This window comes from Eucyclogobius newberryi, unplaced genomic scaffold (genome assembly GCF_026437365.1).
Source record: "Eucyclogobius newberryi isolate DKJ021-1_F unplaced genomic scaffold, fEucNew1.0.hap1 SCAF_129, whole genome shotgun sequence".
NCBI classification, from domain to species: Eukaryota; Metazoa; Chordata; class Actinopteri; order Gobiiformes; family Gobiidae; genus Eucyclogobius; species Eucyclogobius newberryi.
The window spans coordinates 243,748-264,374 of NW_027315756.1; the positions used below are offsets into that span (position 1 = coordinate 243,748).

The 20,627-nt window shown below is 51.2% G+C and overlaps 1 protein-coding gene across 1 annotated transcript in view; it reads left to right on the forward strand.

The window, feature by feature from the left end:
- LOC140357557 (protein FAM171B-like) overlaps positions 1 to 20,192 on the forward strand; it is a 31,908-nt gene extending 11,716 nt beyond the window's left edge. The window contains exons 5-11 of the mRNA XM_072442080.1: positions 3,151 to 3,384; positions 11,774 to 11,866; positions 12,066 to 12,227; positions 12,337 to 12,504; positions 14,130 to 14,246; positions 14,478 to 14,595; positions 19,337 to 20,192. Of these exons, the coding sequence (XP_072298181.1) occupies positions 3,151 to 3,384; positions 11,774 to 11,866; positions 12,066 to 12,227; positions 12,337 to 12,504; positions 14,130 to 14,246; positions 14,478 to 14,595; positions 19,337 to 20,081 (1,637 nt within the window). The 3' untranslated portion in view covers positions 20,082 to 20,192. The remainder of the gene's footprint in view (positions 1 to 3,150; positions 3,385 to 11,773; positions 11,867 to 12,065; positions 12,228 to 12,336; positions 12,505 to 14,129; positions 14,247 to 14,477; positions 14,596 to 19,336) is intronic.
- The last annotated feature ends 435 nt before the right edge of the window (positions 20,193 to 20,627 follow it).

A 20,627-nucleotide genomic window follows, 5' to 3' on the forward strand; every position in this document is an offset into this window, starting at 1 on the left:
GGAGAGGAGGGAGGAGAGGAGGAGAGGAGGAGGAGGGAGGAGAGGAGGAGGAGAGGAGGGAGGAGGAGAGGAGGGAGGAGAGGAGGAGAGGAGGAGGAGGGAGGAGAGGAGGAGGAGAGGAGGGAGGAGGAGAGGAGAGGAGGGAGGAGAGGAGGGAGGAGAGGAGGGAGGAGAGTCTGTGTCACGTTCTGATCCAGTGTGTAAATAAATGAAGATGAGGATAAAAAGATGCAGGTTCAGATGAAGGAGTTTCACTTGTGCAGCAGCTGCTAAACAATCCGTTAATTTTTTGAAATTTGTAAACCAATTTCATAATTGCAGAGCAAAACTTGAAAGTGACCAACAATCAACATTTTCCATTGATATAACACGATTATTTATTTAAAATGTATTTGTAAACATTCTATTGAAGAAAACTCTTAACAAATTAACTTTTTAAACACTTTTTAAACATTATTTCTTTAAATAAAACTTGCAAATAAAATCAGTTGTTGAACAAATGAATCGACACAAAGTCAGATTAACTTATTTACAACTTTCTTCCACATCATCATCATCAGATGAGTCTCATTTACATCATTGTCTTAACGCTCACAAAAAATAGGTCTTAAGTTTCTGATGGAAAAATAAGTGTTGCTGTGGCGACCATCATGTGTATTTTATGTGTTATTCACATTGTACAGCTCTATTTGACCTTCAATTCCATTTTTCCTTTTTCTACTTGATGACGGTCCCTAAACACTCGTCTCGGCTCCGCCCATTCGGAGCCGTGTGATTCGCTGAGCTCCAAATACACATGTGATGTCACTGCAGTGTAAATATGAGTGTTTGGCTGTGATTGATCTGTAAAGACTTTTGTGTTTAGAGGTTATTGACCTCTGACCTCAGAGTCTGAATCTGTCACGCTAACTTTACCTGTGGCTCCTCCCACTTTCAGACTCTGATCTGAGGCAGCAGCGGGACTCGTCATGACAACACAGCGTCCACATGTGTCATGTCCTTATTGACGATCGATTGACAGTGATCAGTGTTTTTAGACAATTAAACACATGTTTGTATCACAAAAGCTGCGACACAAACACTTTTTTCTGACGAACGCATCGCATTTGCGGTACGTTTATTCTGAACCCTGACATGTGATATTAAACATAGAGATATTAAACATAGAGATATTAAACATAGAGATATTAAACATAGAGATATTAAACATAGTGATATTAAACATAGTGATATTAAACATAGAGATATTAAACATAGTGATATTAAACACAGAGATATTAAACACAGAGATATTAAACATAGTGATATTAAACATAGAGATATTAAACATAGAGATATTAAACATAGAGATATTAAACATAGAGATATTAAACATAGTGATATTAAACACAGAGATATTAAACACAGAGATATTAAACATAGAGATATTAAACATAGAGATATTAAACATAGAGATATTAAACATAGAGATATTAAACATAGAGATATTAAACACAGATATATTAAACATAGTGATATTAAACATAGAGATATTAAACATAGAGATATTAAACATAGAGATATTAAACATAGTGATATTAAACACAGAGATATTAAACATAGAGATATTAAACATAGAGATATTAAACATAGAGATATTAAACATAGAGATATTAAACATAGAGATATTAAACATAGTGATATTAAACACAGAGATATTAAACATAGAGATATTAAACATAGAGATATTAAACATAGAGATATTAAATGATATGAGATTATGGCTGATCCGGCAGCTCCTCCTCCTCAGATTTACTGACCCTTCTGTCCCGGGTCCAGGCCCCGCCTCCTCGTTAAGGGGGCTTCAACGAGGACGTCCCACTGTGAGTTCCACTGCCCAAAGCTGCTAAGACGTGTCCAAACGGTCACTCATACTCGAGTAGTCTGTGTACTTCTACTGCAGTAATAATATTTTAAAGTAACTCCTTAACACTCTCCTAGTGTCTGACCGGTCCTCGTCCCCTCTGAGCGTGTCCTAGTGTCTGACCGGTCCTCGTTCTCTCTGAGCGTGTCCTAGTGTCTGACCGGTCCTCGTCCCCTCTGAGCGTGTCCTAGTGTCTGACCGGTCCTCGTTCCCTCTGAGCGTGTCCTAGTGTCTGACCGGTCCTCGTCCCCTCTGAGCGTGTCCTAGTGTCTGACCGGTCCTCGTTCCCTCTGAGCGTGTCCTAGTGTCTGACCGGTCCTCGTTCTCTCTGAGCGTGTCCTAGTGTCTGACCGGTCCTCGTCCCCTCTGAGCGTGTCCTAGTGTCTGACCGGTCCTCGTCCCCTCTGAGCGTGTCCTAGTGTCTGACCGGTCCTCGTCCCCTCTGAGCGTGTCCTAGTGTCTGACCGGTCCTCGTCCCCTCTGAGCGTGTTCTAGTGTCTGACCGGTCCTCGTCCCCTCTGAGCGTGTCCTAGTGTCTGACCGGTCCTCGTTCCCTCTGAGCGTGTCCTAGTGTCTGACCGGTCCTCGTTCCCTCTGAGCGTGTCCTAGTGTCTGACCGGTCCTCGTTCCCTCTGAGCGTGTCCTAGTGTCTGACCGGTCCTCGTCCCCTCTGAGCGTGTTCTAGTGTCTGACCGGTCCTCGTCCCCTCTGAGCGTGTCCTAGTGTCTGACCGGTCCTCGATCCCTCTGAGCGTGTCCTAGTGTCTGACCGGTCCTCGTTCTCTCTGAGCGTGTCCTAGTGTCTGACCGGTCCTCGATCCCTCTGAGCGTGTCCTAGTGTCTGACCGGTCCTCGTTCCCTCTGAGCGTGTCCTAGTGTCTGACCGGTCCTCGTTCCCTCTGAGCGTGTCCTAGTGTCTGACCGGTCCTCGTTCCCTCTGAGCGTGTCCTAGTGTCTGACCGGTCCTCGTCCCCTCTGAGCGTGTTCTAGTGTCTGACCGGTCCTCGTCCCCTCTGAGCGTGTCCTAGTGTCTGACCGGTCCTCGATCCCTCTGAGCGTGTCCTAGTGTCTGACCGGTCCTCGTTCTCTCTGAGCGTGTCCTAGTGTCTGACCGGTCCTCGATCCCTCTGAGCGTGTCCTAGTGTCTGACCGGTCCTCGTTCCCTCTGAGCGTGTCCTAGTGTCTGACCGGTCCTCGATCCCTCTGAGCGTGTCCTAGTGTCTGACCGGTCCTCGTGTCCTCCCGCAGCGCCGGCGTTCGCCCTGAAGCTGCGCGTGGTGGACTCTCTGAGCGGTCAGCCCGTGGGCGGCGCGTCCGTGCACGTCTACGTGGACTTCAGCCGCGCCGTCAGCGCTCGGACTCGGGAGGACGGTGAGGTCCGGTTCCGCGTCCCGCACCGGACCGGCGCCGTCGTGTCCGCGGTGGCCGCCAAAGAGCGCTACGTGACCGCTCTCCTGCCGCTGACCACTCACCGGACGCCAGGTACGGAGAGGGGAATGTCTCATGTCAGTGTTGCCATGGAAACGGGTTTGAAAGTATTACAGTGTTTTACAGTGATATGTTGCAGAAAATCAGATGTCAAACGTCCTCATTTCAGCCCTAAATGTAATAAAAACCCAATGTAAAGCGCCCCCTATAGGTCGGATGACTCATTGAACTTGATGCAGTTTAGATACATTTATTTTGAAATGTTCTAAAAATATGAAAATGTTATCACAGAAAGGTTTAGGTTTATAATTTCACTTCCTGTTTGGAATTGATGACATCACACTAGGAAATTACCCATCAAACACTGGGCCAAAACTCATCTAATGTCACTGTTATTTTACTTTGACAAATACAAATATGTGAGAGCGACTTTATGTCTTTGAATTAATGTTGAGAGTGAAAAAGTTGTTTCTTTGTGGAAATTCTGAATAGTTTGACTGGAATGAGTGGTGTGATGTCACTTCCTGTATGAGTGTCCCTGGTGTGATGTCACTTCCTGTATGAGTGTCCCTGGTGTGATGTCACTTCCTGTATGAGTGTCCCTGGTGTGATGTCACTTCCTGTATGAGTGTCCCTGGTATGATATCACTTCCTGTGTGAGTGTCCCTAGTGTGATGTCACTTCCTGTATGAGTGTCCCTGGTGTGATGTCACTTCCTGTATGAGTGTCCCTGGTGTGATGTCACTTCCTGTATGAGTGTCCCTAGTGTGATGTCACTTCCTGTATGAGTGTCCCTGGTGTGATGTCACTTCCTGTATGAGTGTTCCTGGTGTGATGTCACTTCCTGTATGAGTGTCCCTGGTGTGATGTCACTTCCTGTATGAGTGTCCCTGGTGTGATGTCACTTCCTGTATGAGTGTCCCTGGTGTGATGTCACTTCCTGTATGAGTGTCCCTTGTGTGATGTCACTTCCTGTATGAGTGTCCCTGGTATGATGTCACTTCCTGTACGAGTGCCCCTGGTGTGATGTCACTTCCTGTATGAGTGTCCCTTGTGTGATGTCACTTCCTGTATGAGTGTCCTTGGTGTGATGTCACTTCCTGTATGAGTGTCCCTGGTGTGATGTCACTTCCTGTATGAGTGTCCCTGGTGTGATGTCACTTCCTGTATGAGTGTCCCTGGTGTGATGTCACTTCCTGTATGAGTGTCCCTGGTGTGATGTCACTTCCTGTATGAGTGTTCCTGGTGTGATGTCACTTCCTGTATGAGTGTCCCTGGTGTGATGTCACTTCCTGTATGAGTGTCCCTGGTGTGATGTAATATCCTGTATGAGTGTCCCTTGTGTGATGTCACTTCCTGTATGAGTGTCCTTGGTGTGATGTCACTTCCTGTATGAGTGTCCCTGGTATGATATCACTTCCTTTATGAGTGTCCCTGGTGTGATGTCACTTCCTGTATGAGTGTCCCTGGTATGATGTCACTTCCTGTACGAGTGCCCCTGGTGTGATGTCACTTCCTGTATGAGTGTCCCTTGTGTGATGTCACTTCCTGTATGAGTGTCCTTGGTGTGATGTCACTTCCTGTATGAGTGTCCCTGGTGTGATGTCACTTCCTGTATGAGTGTCCCTGGTGTGATGTCACTTCCTGTATGAGTGTCCCTGGTGTGATGTCACTTCCTGTATGAGTGTCCCTGGTGTGATGTCACTTCCTGTATGAGTGTCCCTGGTGTGATGTCACTTCCTGTATGAGTGTTCCTGGTGTGATGTCACTTCCTGTATGAGTGTCCCTGGTGTGATGTCACTTCCTGTATGAGTGTCCCTGGTGTGATGTAATATCCTGTATGAGTGTCCCTTGTGTGATGTCACTTCCTGTATGAGTGTCCTTGGTGTGATGTCACTTCCTGTATGAGTGTCCCTGGTATGATATCACTTCCTTTATGAGTGTCCCTGGTGTGATGTCACTTCCTGTATGAGTGTCCCTGGTGTGATGTCACTTCCTGTATGAGTATCCCTGGTGTGAAGTCACTTCCTGTATGAGTGTTCCTGGTGTGATGTCACTTCCTGTATGAGTGTCCCTGGTGTGATGTCACTTCCTGTATGAGTGTCCCTGGTGTGATGTCACTTCCTGTATGAGTGTCCCTGGTGTGATGTCACTTCCTGTATGAGTGTCCCTTGTGTGATGTCACTTCCTGTATGAGTGTCCCTGGTATGATGTCACTTCCTGTACGAGTGCCCCTGGTGTGATGTCACTTCCTGTATGAGTGTCCCTGGTATGATATCACTTCCTGTGTGAGTGTCCCTAGTGTGATATCACTTCCTGTGTGAGTGTCCCTGGTGTGATGTCACTTCCTGTATGAGTGTCCCTGGTGTGATGTCACTTCCTGTATGAGTGTCCCTGGTGTGATGTCACTTCCTGTATGAGTGTCCCTAGTGTGATGTCACTTCCTGTATGAGTGTCCCTGGTGTGATGTCACTTCCTGTATGAGTGTTCCTGGTGTGATGTCACTTCCTGTATGAGTGTCCCTGGTGTGATGTCACTTCCTGTATGAGTGTCCCTGGTGTGATGTCACTTCCTGTATGAGTGTCCCTGGTGTGATGTCACTTCCTGTATGAGTGTCCCTTGTGTGATGTCACTTCCTGTATGAGTGTCCCTGGTATGATGTCACTTCCTGTACGAGTGCCCCTGGTGTGATGTCACTTCCTGTATGAGTGTCCCTTGTGTGATGTCACTTCCTGTATGAGTGTCCTTGGTGTGATGTCACTTCCTGTATGAGTGTCCCTGGTGTGATGTCACTTCCTGTATGAGTGTCCCTGGTGTGATGTCACTTCCTGTATGAGTGTCCCTGGTGTGATGTCACTTCCTGTATGAGTGTCCCTGGTGTGATGTCACTTCCTGTATGAGTGTTCCTGGTGTGATGTCACTTCCTGTATGAGTGTCCCTGGTGTGATGTCACTTCCTGTATGAGTGTCCCTGGTGTGATGTAATATCCTGTATGAGTGTCCCTTGTGTGATGTCACTTCCTGTATGAGTGTCCTTGGTGTGATGTCACTTCCTGTATGAGTGTCCCTGGTATGATATCACTTCCTTTATGAGTGTCCCTGGTGTGATGTCACTTCCTGTATGAGTATCCCTGGTGTGATGTCACTTCCTGTATGAGTGTTCCTGGTGTGATGTCACTTCCTGTATGAGTGTCCCTGGTGTGATGTCACTTCCTGTATGAGTGTCCCTGGTGTGATGTCACTTCCTGTATGAGTGTCCCTGGTGTGATGTCACTTCCTGTATGAGTGTCCCTTGTGTGATGTCACTTCCTGTATGAGTGTCCCTGGTATGATGTCACTTCCTGTACGAGTGCCCCTGGTGTGATGTCACTTCCTGTATGAGTGTCCCTTGTGTGATGTCACTTCCTGTATGAGTGTCCTTGGTGTGATGTCACTTCCTGTATGAGTGTCCCTGGTGTGATGTCACTTCCTGTATGAGTGTCCCTGGTGTGATGTCACTTCCTGTATGAGTGTCCCTGGTGTGATGTCACTTCCTGTATGAGTGTCCCTGGTGTGATGTCACTTCCTGTATGAGTGTTCCTGGTGTGATGTCACTTCCTGTATGAGTGTCCCTGGTGTGATGTCACTTCCTGTATGAGTGTCCCTGGTGTGATGTCACTTCCTGTATGAGTGTCCCTGGTATGATATCACTTCCTTTATGAGTGTCCCTGGTGTGATGTCACTTCCTGTATGAGTATCCCTGGTGTGATGTCACTTCCTGTATGAGTGTTCCTGGTGTGATGTCACTTCCTGTATGAGTGTCCCTGGTGTGATGTCACTTCCTGTATGAGTGTCCCTGGTGTGATGTCACTTCCTGTATGAGTGTCCCTGGTGTGATGTCACTTCCTGTATGAGTGTCCCTGGTATGATGTCACTTCCTGTACGAGTGCCCCTAGTGTGATGTCACTTCCTGTACAAGTGTTCATGGTGTGATGTCACTTCCTGTACGAGTGCCCTAGTGTGATGTCACTTCCTGTATGAGTGTCCCTGGTGTGATGTCACTTCCTGTACGAGTGCCCCTGGTGTGATGTCACTTCCCTTTAAGACTGTGGCTTAAAGACTTTTCACTCTCACAGAAAAAGGGTCAATGTCGGTCAGTTGAATCTAACGAGACGCGTTGCCACGACGACGGCAAACGTATAAAACGGATCTAAAACACGACTGTGAACTACAAACGGCTCGATAAATGACGCGAGTTTCGTTTCTCGTCCCGGCGCTAATCCTCAAATATAACGAGCATTTTTGATTGAATTCACGAACATTTCCGGCCTCAGAGTGTTGGCACCGGTTGGCACGGCGACAGAGTGTTGGCACCGGTTGGCACGGCGACAGAGGTCACACGGCGTCCTCAGCTCTGTCACACTTGCTGCTCGGTGAATCGTTCTTTTGCTGCGCGGCGGCGGACATGGAGCGCCTCGGCGTGCAGCCGAGCAGAAGACTCGTTAGTCCGATGTTCCACAGAGAGCGAGAACAATGTCCCACTGCACAGCGCCGTGTACGTGACGCGATGCGTAAACATGGCGTGATGTGGCTCCCTCAGACGCAGCCGTCGTCTCGCTCTGCGAAGGGAAAGTCCACGATGTTTTTCCCGATCATTTCGTTCTCCTGCAGAGTCACATGACACAATCGTTTCTTTATTATGTTCAATAAAAACAGAAACACAATCCAATCTTTTTATTTCATGATTTTTCCGTTTTCAGTCTAAATTGGCCTCGATTTCCTCCGGGTTTGTCTCTGTGAAGTCTTTATTTTGCCAGAGTTTGACCAACGCATTAAAGCATTTGTTTGAACGTAACTTTAACTATTGTGACAAAAAGTAGATTGAATCGGTGCAATAATATGGAGGTTGCAGTACTTCACAGCCGACACCGGGGGGAGCCAGTCACACTCACTGTCGCCATCGCTCCAATCATAACCGGCCGAATCATCTGACCAGAGACGTTTGACCCGCTGCGTCTGAACGCTTCTGGGACGCAGGAGAAGGGGAGGGGCATCTGAAGGAGAGGGGCATCTGAAGGGGAGGGGCATCTTAAGGAAAGGGGCATCTGAAGGGGAGGGGCATCTGAAGGGGAGGGGCATCTGAAGGGGGGTGGGGCATCTGAAGGAGAGGGGCATCTGAATGGGGGGAGGGGCATCTGAAGGAGAGGGGCATCTGAAGGGGGGGAGGGGCGTCTGAAGGGGAGGGGCGTCTGAAGGGGAGGGGCATCTGAAGGGGAGGGGCATCTGAAGTGAAGGGGAGGGGCATCTGAAGGGGGGAGGGGCGTCTGAAGGGGAGGGGCATCTGAAGGAGAGGGGCATCTGAAGGGGGGGAGGGGCATCTGAAGGGGGGGAGGGGCATCTGAAGGAGAGGGGCATCTGAAGGGGGGGAGGGGCATCTGAAGGGGAGGGGCGTCTGAAAGGGAGGGGCGTCTGAAGGGGAGGGGCATCTGAAGGGGAGGGGCGTCTGAAGGGGAGGGGCGTCTGAAAGGGAGGGGCGTCTGAAGGGGAGGGGCGTCTGAAGGGGAGGGGCATCTGAAGGAGAGGGGCATCTGAAGGGGAGGGGCATCTGAAGGGGAGGGGCATCTCAAATCAAATCAAATCAATTTATTTTTGTAAGGCCCAAAATCACAACAACAGTTGCCTCTGAGGGCCACAGGGAGAAATGAATCAACAATGTCTGTGGTGGCGATGAAGTCAGACAATGTCTGTGGTGGCGATGAAGTCAGACAATGTCTGTGGTGGCGAGGGACGATGTCCCAGGGTCCTCTGTCCTTAGACTCTCCTTCTCGGCCAGGAAAAACTACAAAAAAAACCTCTTTGGGAAAAAAGCATAGAAACCTGGAGGAGTTCCAGTGAAGGAGAGATCCGACTCTCACAGACGGACACGAGGAGACTGGAGCTGGACCCACTCTTCAGGCAGATGAGGGACCGTCGGAGGCGAGCTGGACCCACTCTTCAGGCAGATGAGGGACCGTCCACACAGGGCAGGGACCACTTCACCAGGGGAGGGGCATCTGGGTCCACAGGTCCTCAGGAGTGAGAGAAAGAAAAAGAAAGCGGTGAACAGTTTGCAAGTGGAATCAAAAAATAAATATTGTTTGATAGCATAAGTAGTCAGAAGAAGAGGATAGTGCTCAAGCTGCCATACTTCCCCCAGCATAGTTACTGCTAGGGCAGCGTAGCTAAAGCTGTGGGTTTATCTTTCTGTTCCTAACTACTCTGACCATAAGCGATTTCGAAGAGGAACGTTTTAAGCCTGGACTTAAATGAAGAGACTGTGTCAGCATATTTAACATGGGTCGGGAGCTGATTCCATAACACAGGAGCTTGGTAGCTAAACGCTCTACCTCCTACAGTACTTTTAGAGACTCTTGGCACCACCAGAAGGCCGGCATTCTGAGAGCGAAGAGCTCTGTTTGGATGATATGGTTCTATAGCATCTTTGAGGTAGGATGGGGCCATGTCATTTATGGCTTTGTAGGTCAAGAGTAGAATTTTGAATTTGATTCTAGACTCGACGGGGAGCCAGTGAAGAGACTCCAGCACCGGCGTAATGTGCTCTCTTCTTTTTGTTCCTGTTAGTAATCTTGCTGCTGCATTTTGAACCAGTTGAAAGCTTTTTATGGAGCTTTTAGGACACGCTGCAAGCAGGGAGTTACAGTAGTCTAATCTAGTCGTTACAAATGCATGGATCGGCATCACTTTTAGGCAGGATTCTTCTGATTTTGGCTCTTGTTGCGCAAATGGAAATAGGCTGTTTTACAAGCTTGATTTAAATGAGCTTTAAATGAGAGCTCCTGGTCAAATAAGACTCCAAGGTTTCTTACAGTAGAACTGGAGGCTACACTGACATTGTCCAGTGTGACTATCTGCTCAGATAGAGCGTCTCGTAGATGCTTAGGGCCAAGCACAATGACCTCGGTTTTTTCAGGGTTAAGAAGCAGGTAGTTTAGTGTCATCCAGGTTTTTATCTCCTTCACACAAGCACTAAGTCTGTCTACTTGATCGCTCTGATCAGGTTTCATTGATAAATACAGCTGAGTGTCATCTGCATAGCAGTGGAAGTTAATGTCATGCTTTCTGATAATGTTGCCTAATGGTAGCATATAAAGAGTAAACAGAATTGGACCGAGTACCGAACCCTGTGGCACACCGTAAATTACTTTAGAGCTTGGTGAGGAGCTCTGGTTTACATTAACAAATTGGAACCTATCAGATAGATAGGATTTAAACCAGCTGAGGGCTGTTCCTCCAACACCTACATCACATTCTAACCTCTGCAGTAGAATGTTGTGGTCAATGGTGTCAAACGCTGCGCTGAGGTCCAACAGAACCAGGATTGAGACCAGTCCATCGTCAGCGGCTAATAACAAATCATTTGTGACTTTAACTAGTGCAGTTTCAGTGCTGTGGTGGGCTCTGAACCCTGACTGGAAAACTTCAAATAAGTTATTGTCCTGCAGGTGGCGACAAAGCTGTTTTACTACAACTTTTTCAAGGATTTTAGAGACGAAGGGAAGATTTGAAATAGGTCTGTAGTTTACCAATAGGTCGGGATCTAGATTAGGCTTTTTCAAAAGAGGTTTAATGACTGCATGTTTGAAGGACTGTGGAACATAGCCACTTTGGAGTGAAGTATTTATTATATTAAGAATAGGGTCTATAATTAGGGGAAGAATGTCTTTGAGGAGTCTGCTTGGAATGGGGTCTAGGACACAAGTTGAGCTTTTAGAGGACATAATGGCTGAAGTTATCTCTGCTTGATCAACAGCTGTGAACCTTTCTAAGTTTACAGGTGGATTTATATGGGACGTTAGATTTACAGCTTGGGCTAGTTCAGGGCTAATAGCGGGGGTAATTTCATCTAATTTATCTCTGATTGTTTTTATTTTATTGTTAAAAAATCTGAAGGGGAGGGGCGTCTGAAGGGGAGGGGCATCTGAAGGGGAGGGGCGTCTGAAGGGGAGGGGCGTCTGAAGGGGAGGGGCATCTGAAGGGGAGGGGCGTCTGAAGGGGAGGGGCGTCTGAAGGGGAGGGGCATCTGAAGGGGAGGGGCGTCTGAAGGGGAGGGGCGTCCGGCGCACGTGACAGGCTCCCGTGTTCGTCCCTGTGGTTTCGTCTTCACAGTTTCACATCGGTCGAGTTGCAGTTTGTGAAGAAAATTGGACAAATAAAAGTTGAAAATCCCTCTGTGATGTCATCAAAAAGCGCCGTTCCGTCAAAAATGCAGAGGAAATCTGCAACAAGCATCTTTTTTATGGAAGTTTAAACAAGTTCACAAAACAAAGGCGTTTTCAAGTGTGATTATTTGTCAAATTGTAAATATTGTATGATTTAAACGTTTCCGTCTGTGTCACATCTTCAAACCAGGAAGTGACATCATGAACCGTTCAAAGATCATTTATTGAACGTCATTTCCTTTGCAGTTTTTTCCTCGGTGACGCTGCGGCTGCTGCGAGTGAACCGCGGAAACATGTGGATGTTCAACGACTCAGTCCTGGTTGTCAGCCAATCAGCAGGTGCCACGCCCTTCTGACCCGTCCTGACTCTGAACTGTTTTGACTCGTCGTGACTCTGCGGTAGAAAAGTTTTGACTCGTCGTGACTCTGCGGTAGAACAGTTTAGACTCGTCGTGACTCTGCGGTAGAAAAGTTTTGACTCGTCGTGACTCTGTGGTAGAACAGTTTTGACTCGTCGTGACTCTGTGGTTGGTCTCAGGGGCGTCCGGTGTGGAGCCGCTGCTGCAGTTGCCCAGCTCCGGGCTCAATCTGACCACAGACGAGGCTCTGTCGGCGGTCACAGCCTTCGTGAACAGTCCCTCTCTCTCAGCAGCAGAGGGCACCCTGCTCCACACCATGGGCATCGTCCACACAAGCGCAGGTAAACCAGGACGAGTCACTGTCCAAACACAGATACACAATGAAACAAAAACAACAGAAACAGTCCTTGAACGTGTGTGTGTGTGTGTGTGTGTGTGTGTTGTCTGCAGGACTCTCGTGTGTGGAGTTGACCCCTGTGGCCTCGGCCTCGGTGCAGCTCCTGACCTCAGGCTCTTCTCTGGTCTCTGGTCCCGTCCACATGAGGCTCCCTCTGTGTGAGAGCTGTGGTCTGCAGGAGGGCGAGCACGTGCCGGCCTGGAGCCTCAACCACACCACAGGTACGCAACCACACCACAGGTACGCAACCGCACCACAGTGCACCCACAGGTACGCAACCGCACCACAGGTACGCAACCACACCACAGGTACGCAACCACACCACAGTGCACCCACAGGTACGCAACCGCACCACAGGTACGCAACCACACCACAGGTACGCAACCACACCCACAGGTACGCAATATCGGCTTCAGTAGTACATGTATACTGCAGTACGTGTATACTGAAGAAGATACTGCGGTACATGTATCTTGCAGTACATGTATTCAGCAGTACATGTATCTTGCAGTACATGTATCCTGCAGTATACATGTACTAGTCTACATGTATCCTGTAGTACATGTATCCTGCAGTACATGTATCCTGCAGTACATGTTTTCTGCAGTACATGTATTCAGCAGTATACATGTACTAGTATACATGTATCCTGTAGTATATGTATCCTGCAGTACATGTATCCTGCAGTACATGTATTCTGCAGTACATGTATCTTGCAGTACATGTATTCAGCAGTATACATGTACTAGTATACATGTATCCTGTAGTACATGTATCCTGCCGTACATGTATTCTGCAATACATGTATCTTTCAGTACATGTATCCTGCAGTATACATGTACTAGTATACATGTATCCTGTAGTACATGTATCCTGCAGTACATGTATCCTGCAGTACATGTATCCTGCAGTACATGTATACTGCAGGATACATGTACTGCAGGATACATGTACTACAGGGTACATGTATACTAGTACATGTATACTAGTACATGTATCCTGCAGTACATGAATACTGCAGGATACATGTATACTAGTACATGTATCCTGCAGGATACATGTACTGCAGGATACATGTACTGCAGGATACATGTATACTAGTACATGTATCCTGCAGGATACATGTACTGCTGGATACATGTATACTAGTACATGTATACTGCAGGATACATGTACTGCAGGATACATGTATACTAGTACATGTATACTGCAGGATACATGTACTGCAGGATACATGTATACTAGTACATGTATACTGCAGGATACATGTACTGCAGGATACATGTATACTAGTACATGTATACTGCAGGATACATGTACTGCAGGATACATGTATACTAGTACATGTATACTGCAGGATACATGTACTGCAGTAGTTCCGTGGTTTATTTTGAGCCCTGAGAGAACGTTCTCCAGGATCCGGTGAAATCGATGCCTTTTAGAGCTGTGAAAGCCGAGGTTCATCAGAGGTCATCAGAGGTCATCAGAGGTCATCAGAGGTCACGTCTCCACGGCTGCTTCTGGCACGTGTTGAGCTTCTGCGTTCAGCCTCGGAGCGACGGACTCAACAGCAGCGTTTCATCTTCAAAAGAACAAAACACCCACGTCAACATCACCGACGCTCAACATGAAACACAGTTATGAAACACAAACGCACGGAGTCTCTCCAAGTCCGGTTTACACGCTATAGTTTAGATTGTGACAATGTTTTTTAGATGGTAAAAAGATCTTTTTGAGACGCTCTGAGTCTCACTGTGTGTCTCCTTGTCCTCAGGAGGACACAGATCTGTTTGAGACGCTCTGAGTCTCACTGTGTGTCTCCTCGTGTGTGTCTCCTCGTCCTCAGGGGGCTGGATGAGGGCCGGTCTGGGCACCGTGGAGTCCTTCGATGGGGGACTTGTGTGGACGTTCACAGCTCCGCACCTCGGCCACTGGATGGCAGCACCTGTCACTCCCGCCAGAGGTTTGTCCACTAAAAGTCACTTACAGCAGGAGTAAGAGCCATGTTTCTGACCTCTGTTGTGACCTCTGTTCTGACCTTCTGACCTGGTGTTCTGACCTCGTGTTTTGACCTCGTGTTCTGACCTGGTGTTCTGACCTCGTGTTTTGACCTCGTGTTCTGACCTCGTGTTCTGACCTCGTGTTTTGACCTCGTGTTTTGACCTTGTGTTCTGACCTCTGTTCTGACCTTTAGGATTCAGGCTGGACCAGGTGGACTTCATCCTTCGTCACGGCTCGTTCCTGATGATACTTTTGGGTTCGACTCTGGCAGTGGCTGTTTGCCTCGTGCTCGGGCTCCTGTGCCATCCCAGGTACTGAGCGGTCACACGTCTGAGCGGTCACACGTCTGAGCGGTCACACGTCTGAGCGGTCACACGTCTGAACGGTCACACGTCTGAGCGGTCACACGTCTGAGCGGTCACACGTCTGAGCGGTCACACGTCTGAACGGTCACACGTCTGAGCGGTCACACGTCTAAGCGGTCACACGTCTAAGCGGTCACACGTCTGAGCGGTCACACGTCTGAGCGGTCACACGTCTGAACGGTCACACGTCTGAGCGGTCACACGTCTGAGCGGTCACACGTCTGAACGGTCACACGTCTGAGCGGTCACACGTCTAAGCGGTCACACGTCTAAGCGGTCACACGTCTGAGCGGTCACACGTCTGAGCGGTCACACGTCTGAACGGTCACACGTCTGAGCGGTCACACGTCTGAGCGGTCACACGTCTGAGCGGTCACACGTCTAAGCGGTCACACGTCTGCGGTCACATGTGCGGTCACGTGTGCGGTCACGTGTGCGGTCACGTGTGCGGTCACGTGTGCGGTCACATGGGCGGTCACGTCTGCGGTCACATGTGCGGTCACATGGGCGGTCACGTGTGCGGTCACGTGTGCGGTCACGTGTGCGGTCACATGGGCGGTCACGTCTGCGGTCACATGTGCGGTCACGTGTGCGGTCACATATGCGGTCACGTGTGCGGTCACATATGCGGTCACGTGTGCGGTCACGTGTGCGGTCACATGTGCGGTCACATGGGCGGTCACGTGTGCGGTCACATGTGCGGTCACGTCTGCGGTCACATGTGCGGTCACATGGGCGGTCACGTGTGCGGTCACATGGGCGGTCACGTGTGCGGTCACATGGGCGGTCACGTGTGCGGTCACATGTGCGGTCACGTGTGCGGTCACGTGTGCGGTCACGTGTGCGGTCACGTGTGCGGTCACATGTGCGGTCACATGGGCGGTCACGTGTGCGGTCACGTGTGCGGTCACGTGTGCGGTCACATGGGCGGTCACGTCTGCGGTCACATGTGCGGTCATGTGTGCGGTCACATATGCGGTCACGTGTGCGGTCACGTGTGCGGTCACATGTGCGGTCACATGGGCGGTCACGTGTGCGGTCACATGTGCGGTCACGTCTGCGGTCACATGTGCGGTCACATGTGCGGTCACATGGGCGGTCACGTGTGCGGTCACATGGGCGGTCACGTGTGCGGTCACATGTGCGGTCACGTGTGCGGTCACATGTGCGGTCACGTGTGCGGTCACGTGTGCGGTCACGTGTGCGGTCACGTGTGCGGTCACATGTGCGGTCACATGGGCGGTCACGTGTGCGGTCACGTGTGCGGTCACGTGTGCGGTCACATGGGCGGTCACGTCTGCGGTCACATGTGCGGTCACGTGTGCGGTCACATATGCGGTCACGTGTGCGGTCACGTGTGCGGTCACGTGTGCGGTCACATGTGCGGTCACATGGGCGGTCACGTGTGCGGTCACATGGGCGGTCACATGTCACATGTAGGTTACCGTGTCCCTGGGCTGCTCACATATTATTTATGCGGCTGATGCTTCATAAATATTCCATGTTCCTCTGAAGCTGCAGCTGCTTTAGAACCAAAGAGAAAACTGAAAATGTTCTTTACGTCGACTCAGCGTCTTTTCTAAACGTGATGAAGCGGCTTTTGTCACGTGTGATTGACATGTTCATGTGCAGACAAACACGGGACAAACACGGGACAAACACAGGACACGTCGCGTCTCTCACGGTCTCGTCTCTCACGGTCTCGTCTCTCACGGTCTCGTCTCTCACGGTCTCGTCTTTCACGGTCGCGTCTCTCACGGTCGCGTCTCTCACACGGTCGCGTCTCTCACGGTCTCGTCTCTCACGGTCGCGTCTCTCACGGTCGCGTCTCTCACACGGTCGCGTCTCTCACGGTCGCGTCTCTCACGGTCGCGTCTCTCACGGTCGCGTCTCTCATGGTCTTGTCTCTCACACGGTCGCGTCTTTCACGGTCGCGTCTCTCACAGACGTCTCTCACGGTCTCGTCTCTCACGGTCTCGGCTCTCATGTCGCGTCTCTCACGGTCTCGTCTCTCACGGTCTCGTCTCTCACGGTCTCGTCTTTCACGGTCTTGTCTCTCACACGGTCGCGTCTTTCACGGTCGCGTCTCTCACAGACGTCTCTCACGGTCTCGTCTCTCACGGTCTCGGCTCTCACGGTCGCGTCTCTCACGGTCGCGTCTCTCACGGTCGCGTCTCTCTCACGGTCGCGTCTCTCACGGTCGCGTCTCTCACGGTCGCGTCTCTCACACGGTCGCGTCTCTCATGGTCGCGTCTCTCTCACGGTCGCGTCTCTCACGGTCGCGTCTCTCACGGTCGCGTCTCTCACAGACGTCTCTCACGGTCTCGTCTCTCACGGTCTCGGCTCTCATGTCGCGTCTCTCACGGTCTCGTCTCTCACGGTCTCGTCTCTCACGGTCGCGTCTCTCACGGTCGCGTCTCTCACACGGTCGCGTCTCTCACGGTCGCGTCTCTCTCACGGTCGCGTCTCTCACGGTCGCGTCTCTCACGGTCGCGTCTCTCACGGTCGCGTCTCTCACACGGTCGCGTCTCTCACACGGTCGCGTCTCTCTCACGGTCGCGTCTCTCTCACGGTCGCGTCTCTCTCACGGTCGCGTCTCTCTCACGGTCGCGTCTCTCTCACGGTCGCGTCTCTCACACGGTCGCGTCTCTCACGGTCGCGTCTCTCTCACGGTCGCGTCTCTCACGGTCGCGTCTCTCTCACGGTCGCGTCTCTCTCACGGTCGCGTCTCTCTCACGGTCGCGTCTCTCTCACGGTCGCGTCTCTTACAGTCATCTCTCACGGTCTCGTCTCTCACGGTCTCGTCTCTCACGGTCTCGTCTCTCACGGTCGCGTCTCTCACGATCGCGTCTCTCACGGTATCGTCTCTCACGGTCTCGTCTCTGTGATGAAATGTAAATATATGATTATATTTCTGTGATGTATTTTATCAGCATAATTAGTCTAAGAGAAAAATGGCATATGTGAAAAACTGCATTTGTGAAGGTATCGTAAAGATGGGCCAGAGGAATGTTTACCCCTAGGGAGGGGGGTAACACCCCAGGGGAGTTAGGTAAACATTACCCATGCTTTATCTCTACGGAAAATACCAACTGTTGTAAAAGACAAGTGCCTTGATGTGAAGCTGACCAATGAGAAATGTGACCCGCCTATTCCATAATATCTAATAAAACCAACCTGCATGAGAAAAAACGTCGTGAGACCAAGGAGGGCTATCGTGTTGCTTACAGCAGCCTTGGTGACACGGTTTTTCCTATGCAGCTGCACAAAAGTCTGACGTTTCTGTGTCGTTTTATATTCTAAGTTGAATTGTGTTCTCTGTGTGTTAAGGAATAGCATTGGTGTATGTCTAATTCCATGACAGTCTCTCACGGTCGCGTCTCTCACGGTCTCGTCTCTCACGGTCGCGTCTCTCACGGTCTCGTCTCTCACGGTCTTGTCTTTCACGATCGTGTCTCTCACGGTCTTGTCTCTCACGGTCTTGTCTCTCACGGTCGCGTCTCTCACGGTCTCGTCTCTCACGGTCTAGTCTTTCACGATTGCGTCTCTCACGGTCTTGTCTCTCACGGTCGCGTCTCTCACGGTCGCGTCTCTCACGGTCTCGTCTCTCACGGTCGCGTCTCTCACGGTCTCGTCTCTCACGGTCTCTTCTCTCACGATCGCGTCTCTCACAGTCGTCTCTCACGGTCTCGTCTCTCACGGTTTCTACTCTCACGATCGCGTCTCTCACAGTCGTCTCTCACGGTCTCGTCTCTCACGGTCTCGTCTCTCATGGTCGCGTCTCTCACGGTCGCGTCTCTCACGGTCGTGTCTCTCACGGTCTCGTCTCTCACGGTCTCTTCTCTCACGATTGCGTCTCTCACAGTCGTCTCTCACGGTCTCGTCTCTCACGGTCGCGTCTCTCACGGTCGCGTCTCTCACGGTCTCGTCTCTTACGGTCTCGTCTCTCACGGTCTCGTCTCTCACGATCGCATCTCTCACAGTCGTCTCTCACGGTCTCGTCTCTCACGGTCTCGTCTCTCACGGTCTCTTCTCTCACGATCGCGTCTCTCACAGTCGTCTCTCACGGTCTCGTCTCTCACGGTCGTGTCTCACGGTCGCGTCTCTCACGGTCTCGTCTCTCACGGTCTCGTCTCTCACGGTCGCGTCTCTCACGATCGCATCTCTCACAGTCGTCTCTCACGATCGCGTCTCTCACGGTTTCGTCTCTCACGGTCTCGCCTCTCACGGTCGCATCTCTCACGGTCGCGTCTCTCACGATCGCGTCTCTCACGGTTGCGTCTCTCACGGTCTCGTCTCTCACGGTCTCGTCTCTCACGGTTGCGTCTCTCACGGTCTCTTCTCTCACGATCGCGTCTCTCACAGTCGTCTCTCACGATCGCGTCTCTCACGGTCTCGTCTCTCACGGTCTCGTCTCTCACGGTTGCGTCTCTCACGGTCTCTTCTCTCACGATCGCGTCTCTCACAGTCGTCTCTCACGATCGCGTCTCTCACGGTTGCGTCTCTCACGGTCTCGTCTCTCACGGTCTCGTCTCTCACGGTCTCGTCTCTCACGGTTGCGTCTCTCACGGTCTCTTCTCTCACGGTCGCGTCTCTCACGGTCGCGTCTCTCACGGTCTCGTCTCTCACGGTCTTGTCTCTGGTGTTGAATAGCATCTTACACCTTCTTGTCTTGTGTCTTCCTCAGCGCTTCTCGTAAAGACAAGTCGCGGCGTCCGGCGGTGAACCCACTTCTGTCGGTGAACCCGCTCCTGTCGGTGAAGGACCAGAGCACGTCCACGTGTGAAGACCACACGCTTTTACTCTCGAACGCCGGGGTCGAACGCCACGGCGCGAATTACGACGCCAACGCGGAGCCTCCTCGCGACAGAGACGCCGCGGTCGCTATAAATCTGAACCGTCCCGAACAGCAACCACACGACGGGACGCGGGCGTTCGGGAACGGCTTCTTCTTCTACAACCAGCCCATGGCCGTCCTGCGCGCGCCCGCCTTCGTTCGCGTCGACGAGCAGCCGTGGAGCAAATCCGCGTCGCTGCCACGGATGGGCGCCGAGGACGCACGGGACAACGGGACGGGAAACGCCCACGTCGCTGAAGAACGCGCAGAGGACGCCGCCGAGAGGTCCGAGGCGAAGTCCAGGGCACAGGGCGGTTTTCCCGAGTCGGTGTCCGAGCCGGGAACGCTCGGGCAAACGGCGGTGGCGGCGGCGCAGGGTCCGAGGGCGTGGTTCGTGTCGCTGGAGGGCAAGCCGGCGGCGGAGATCAGGTACAACGTGGAGGAGCAGAGGAGGCGGAGGGAGGCAGACAGCAGCCTGGACTCCGGGCTGGACCTGAGCGAGGGGAACCACGCCAAACGCCAGGTCAAACTGGAGAGGAACGCCACCTTCGTGAAGAAGTCCAGAGATGAGCAAGAGAATGACGAGACGGAGTGAGGCTGTGCGGACGGTGAGGGTCTGTGCGGACGGCGAGAGGCCGTGCGGACGGCGAGAGTCCGTGCGGACGGTGAGGGTCTATGCGGACGGCGAGAGGCCGTGCGGACGGCGAGGGTCTGTGCGGACGGCGAGAGACCGTGCGGACGGCGAGGGTCTGTGCGGACGGCGAGAGTCCGTGCGGACGGTGAGGGTCTGTGCGGACGGCGAGAGTCCGTGCGGATGGCGAGAGTCCGTGCGGACGGTGAGGGTCTGTGCGGACGGTGAGGCGGTTCGTGGAGCTTCAGCCATGTTTTATCGGACGACGACGTTCGGCCAAAATGTTAAAAAAAACACTAATTTTCTCGTTCAAACCGTGCCTGCAGTTTGGTTTTCTTCTCGCATGTTTTACTCCTCGTCACACATTCATTTTAATGTGGAAAAGCTGATTCTGAGGCATCGATTTGAACTAGTTGTGCTTAAAATAAACGTGATTCGCCAGGAAACGTCTTAAAAGAGGGAAAAAGTTGCATTTCCTATACGCCCACTTCAGACCACGCCCCCTTATAC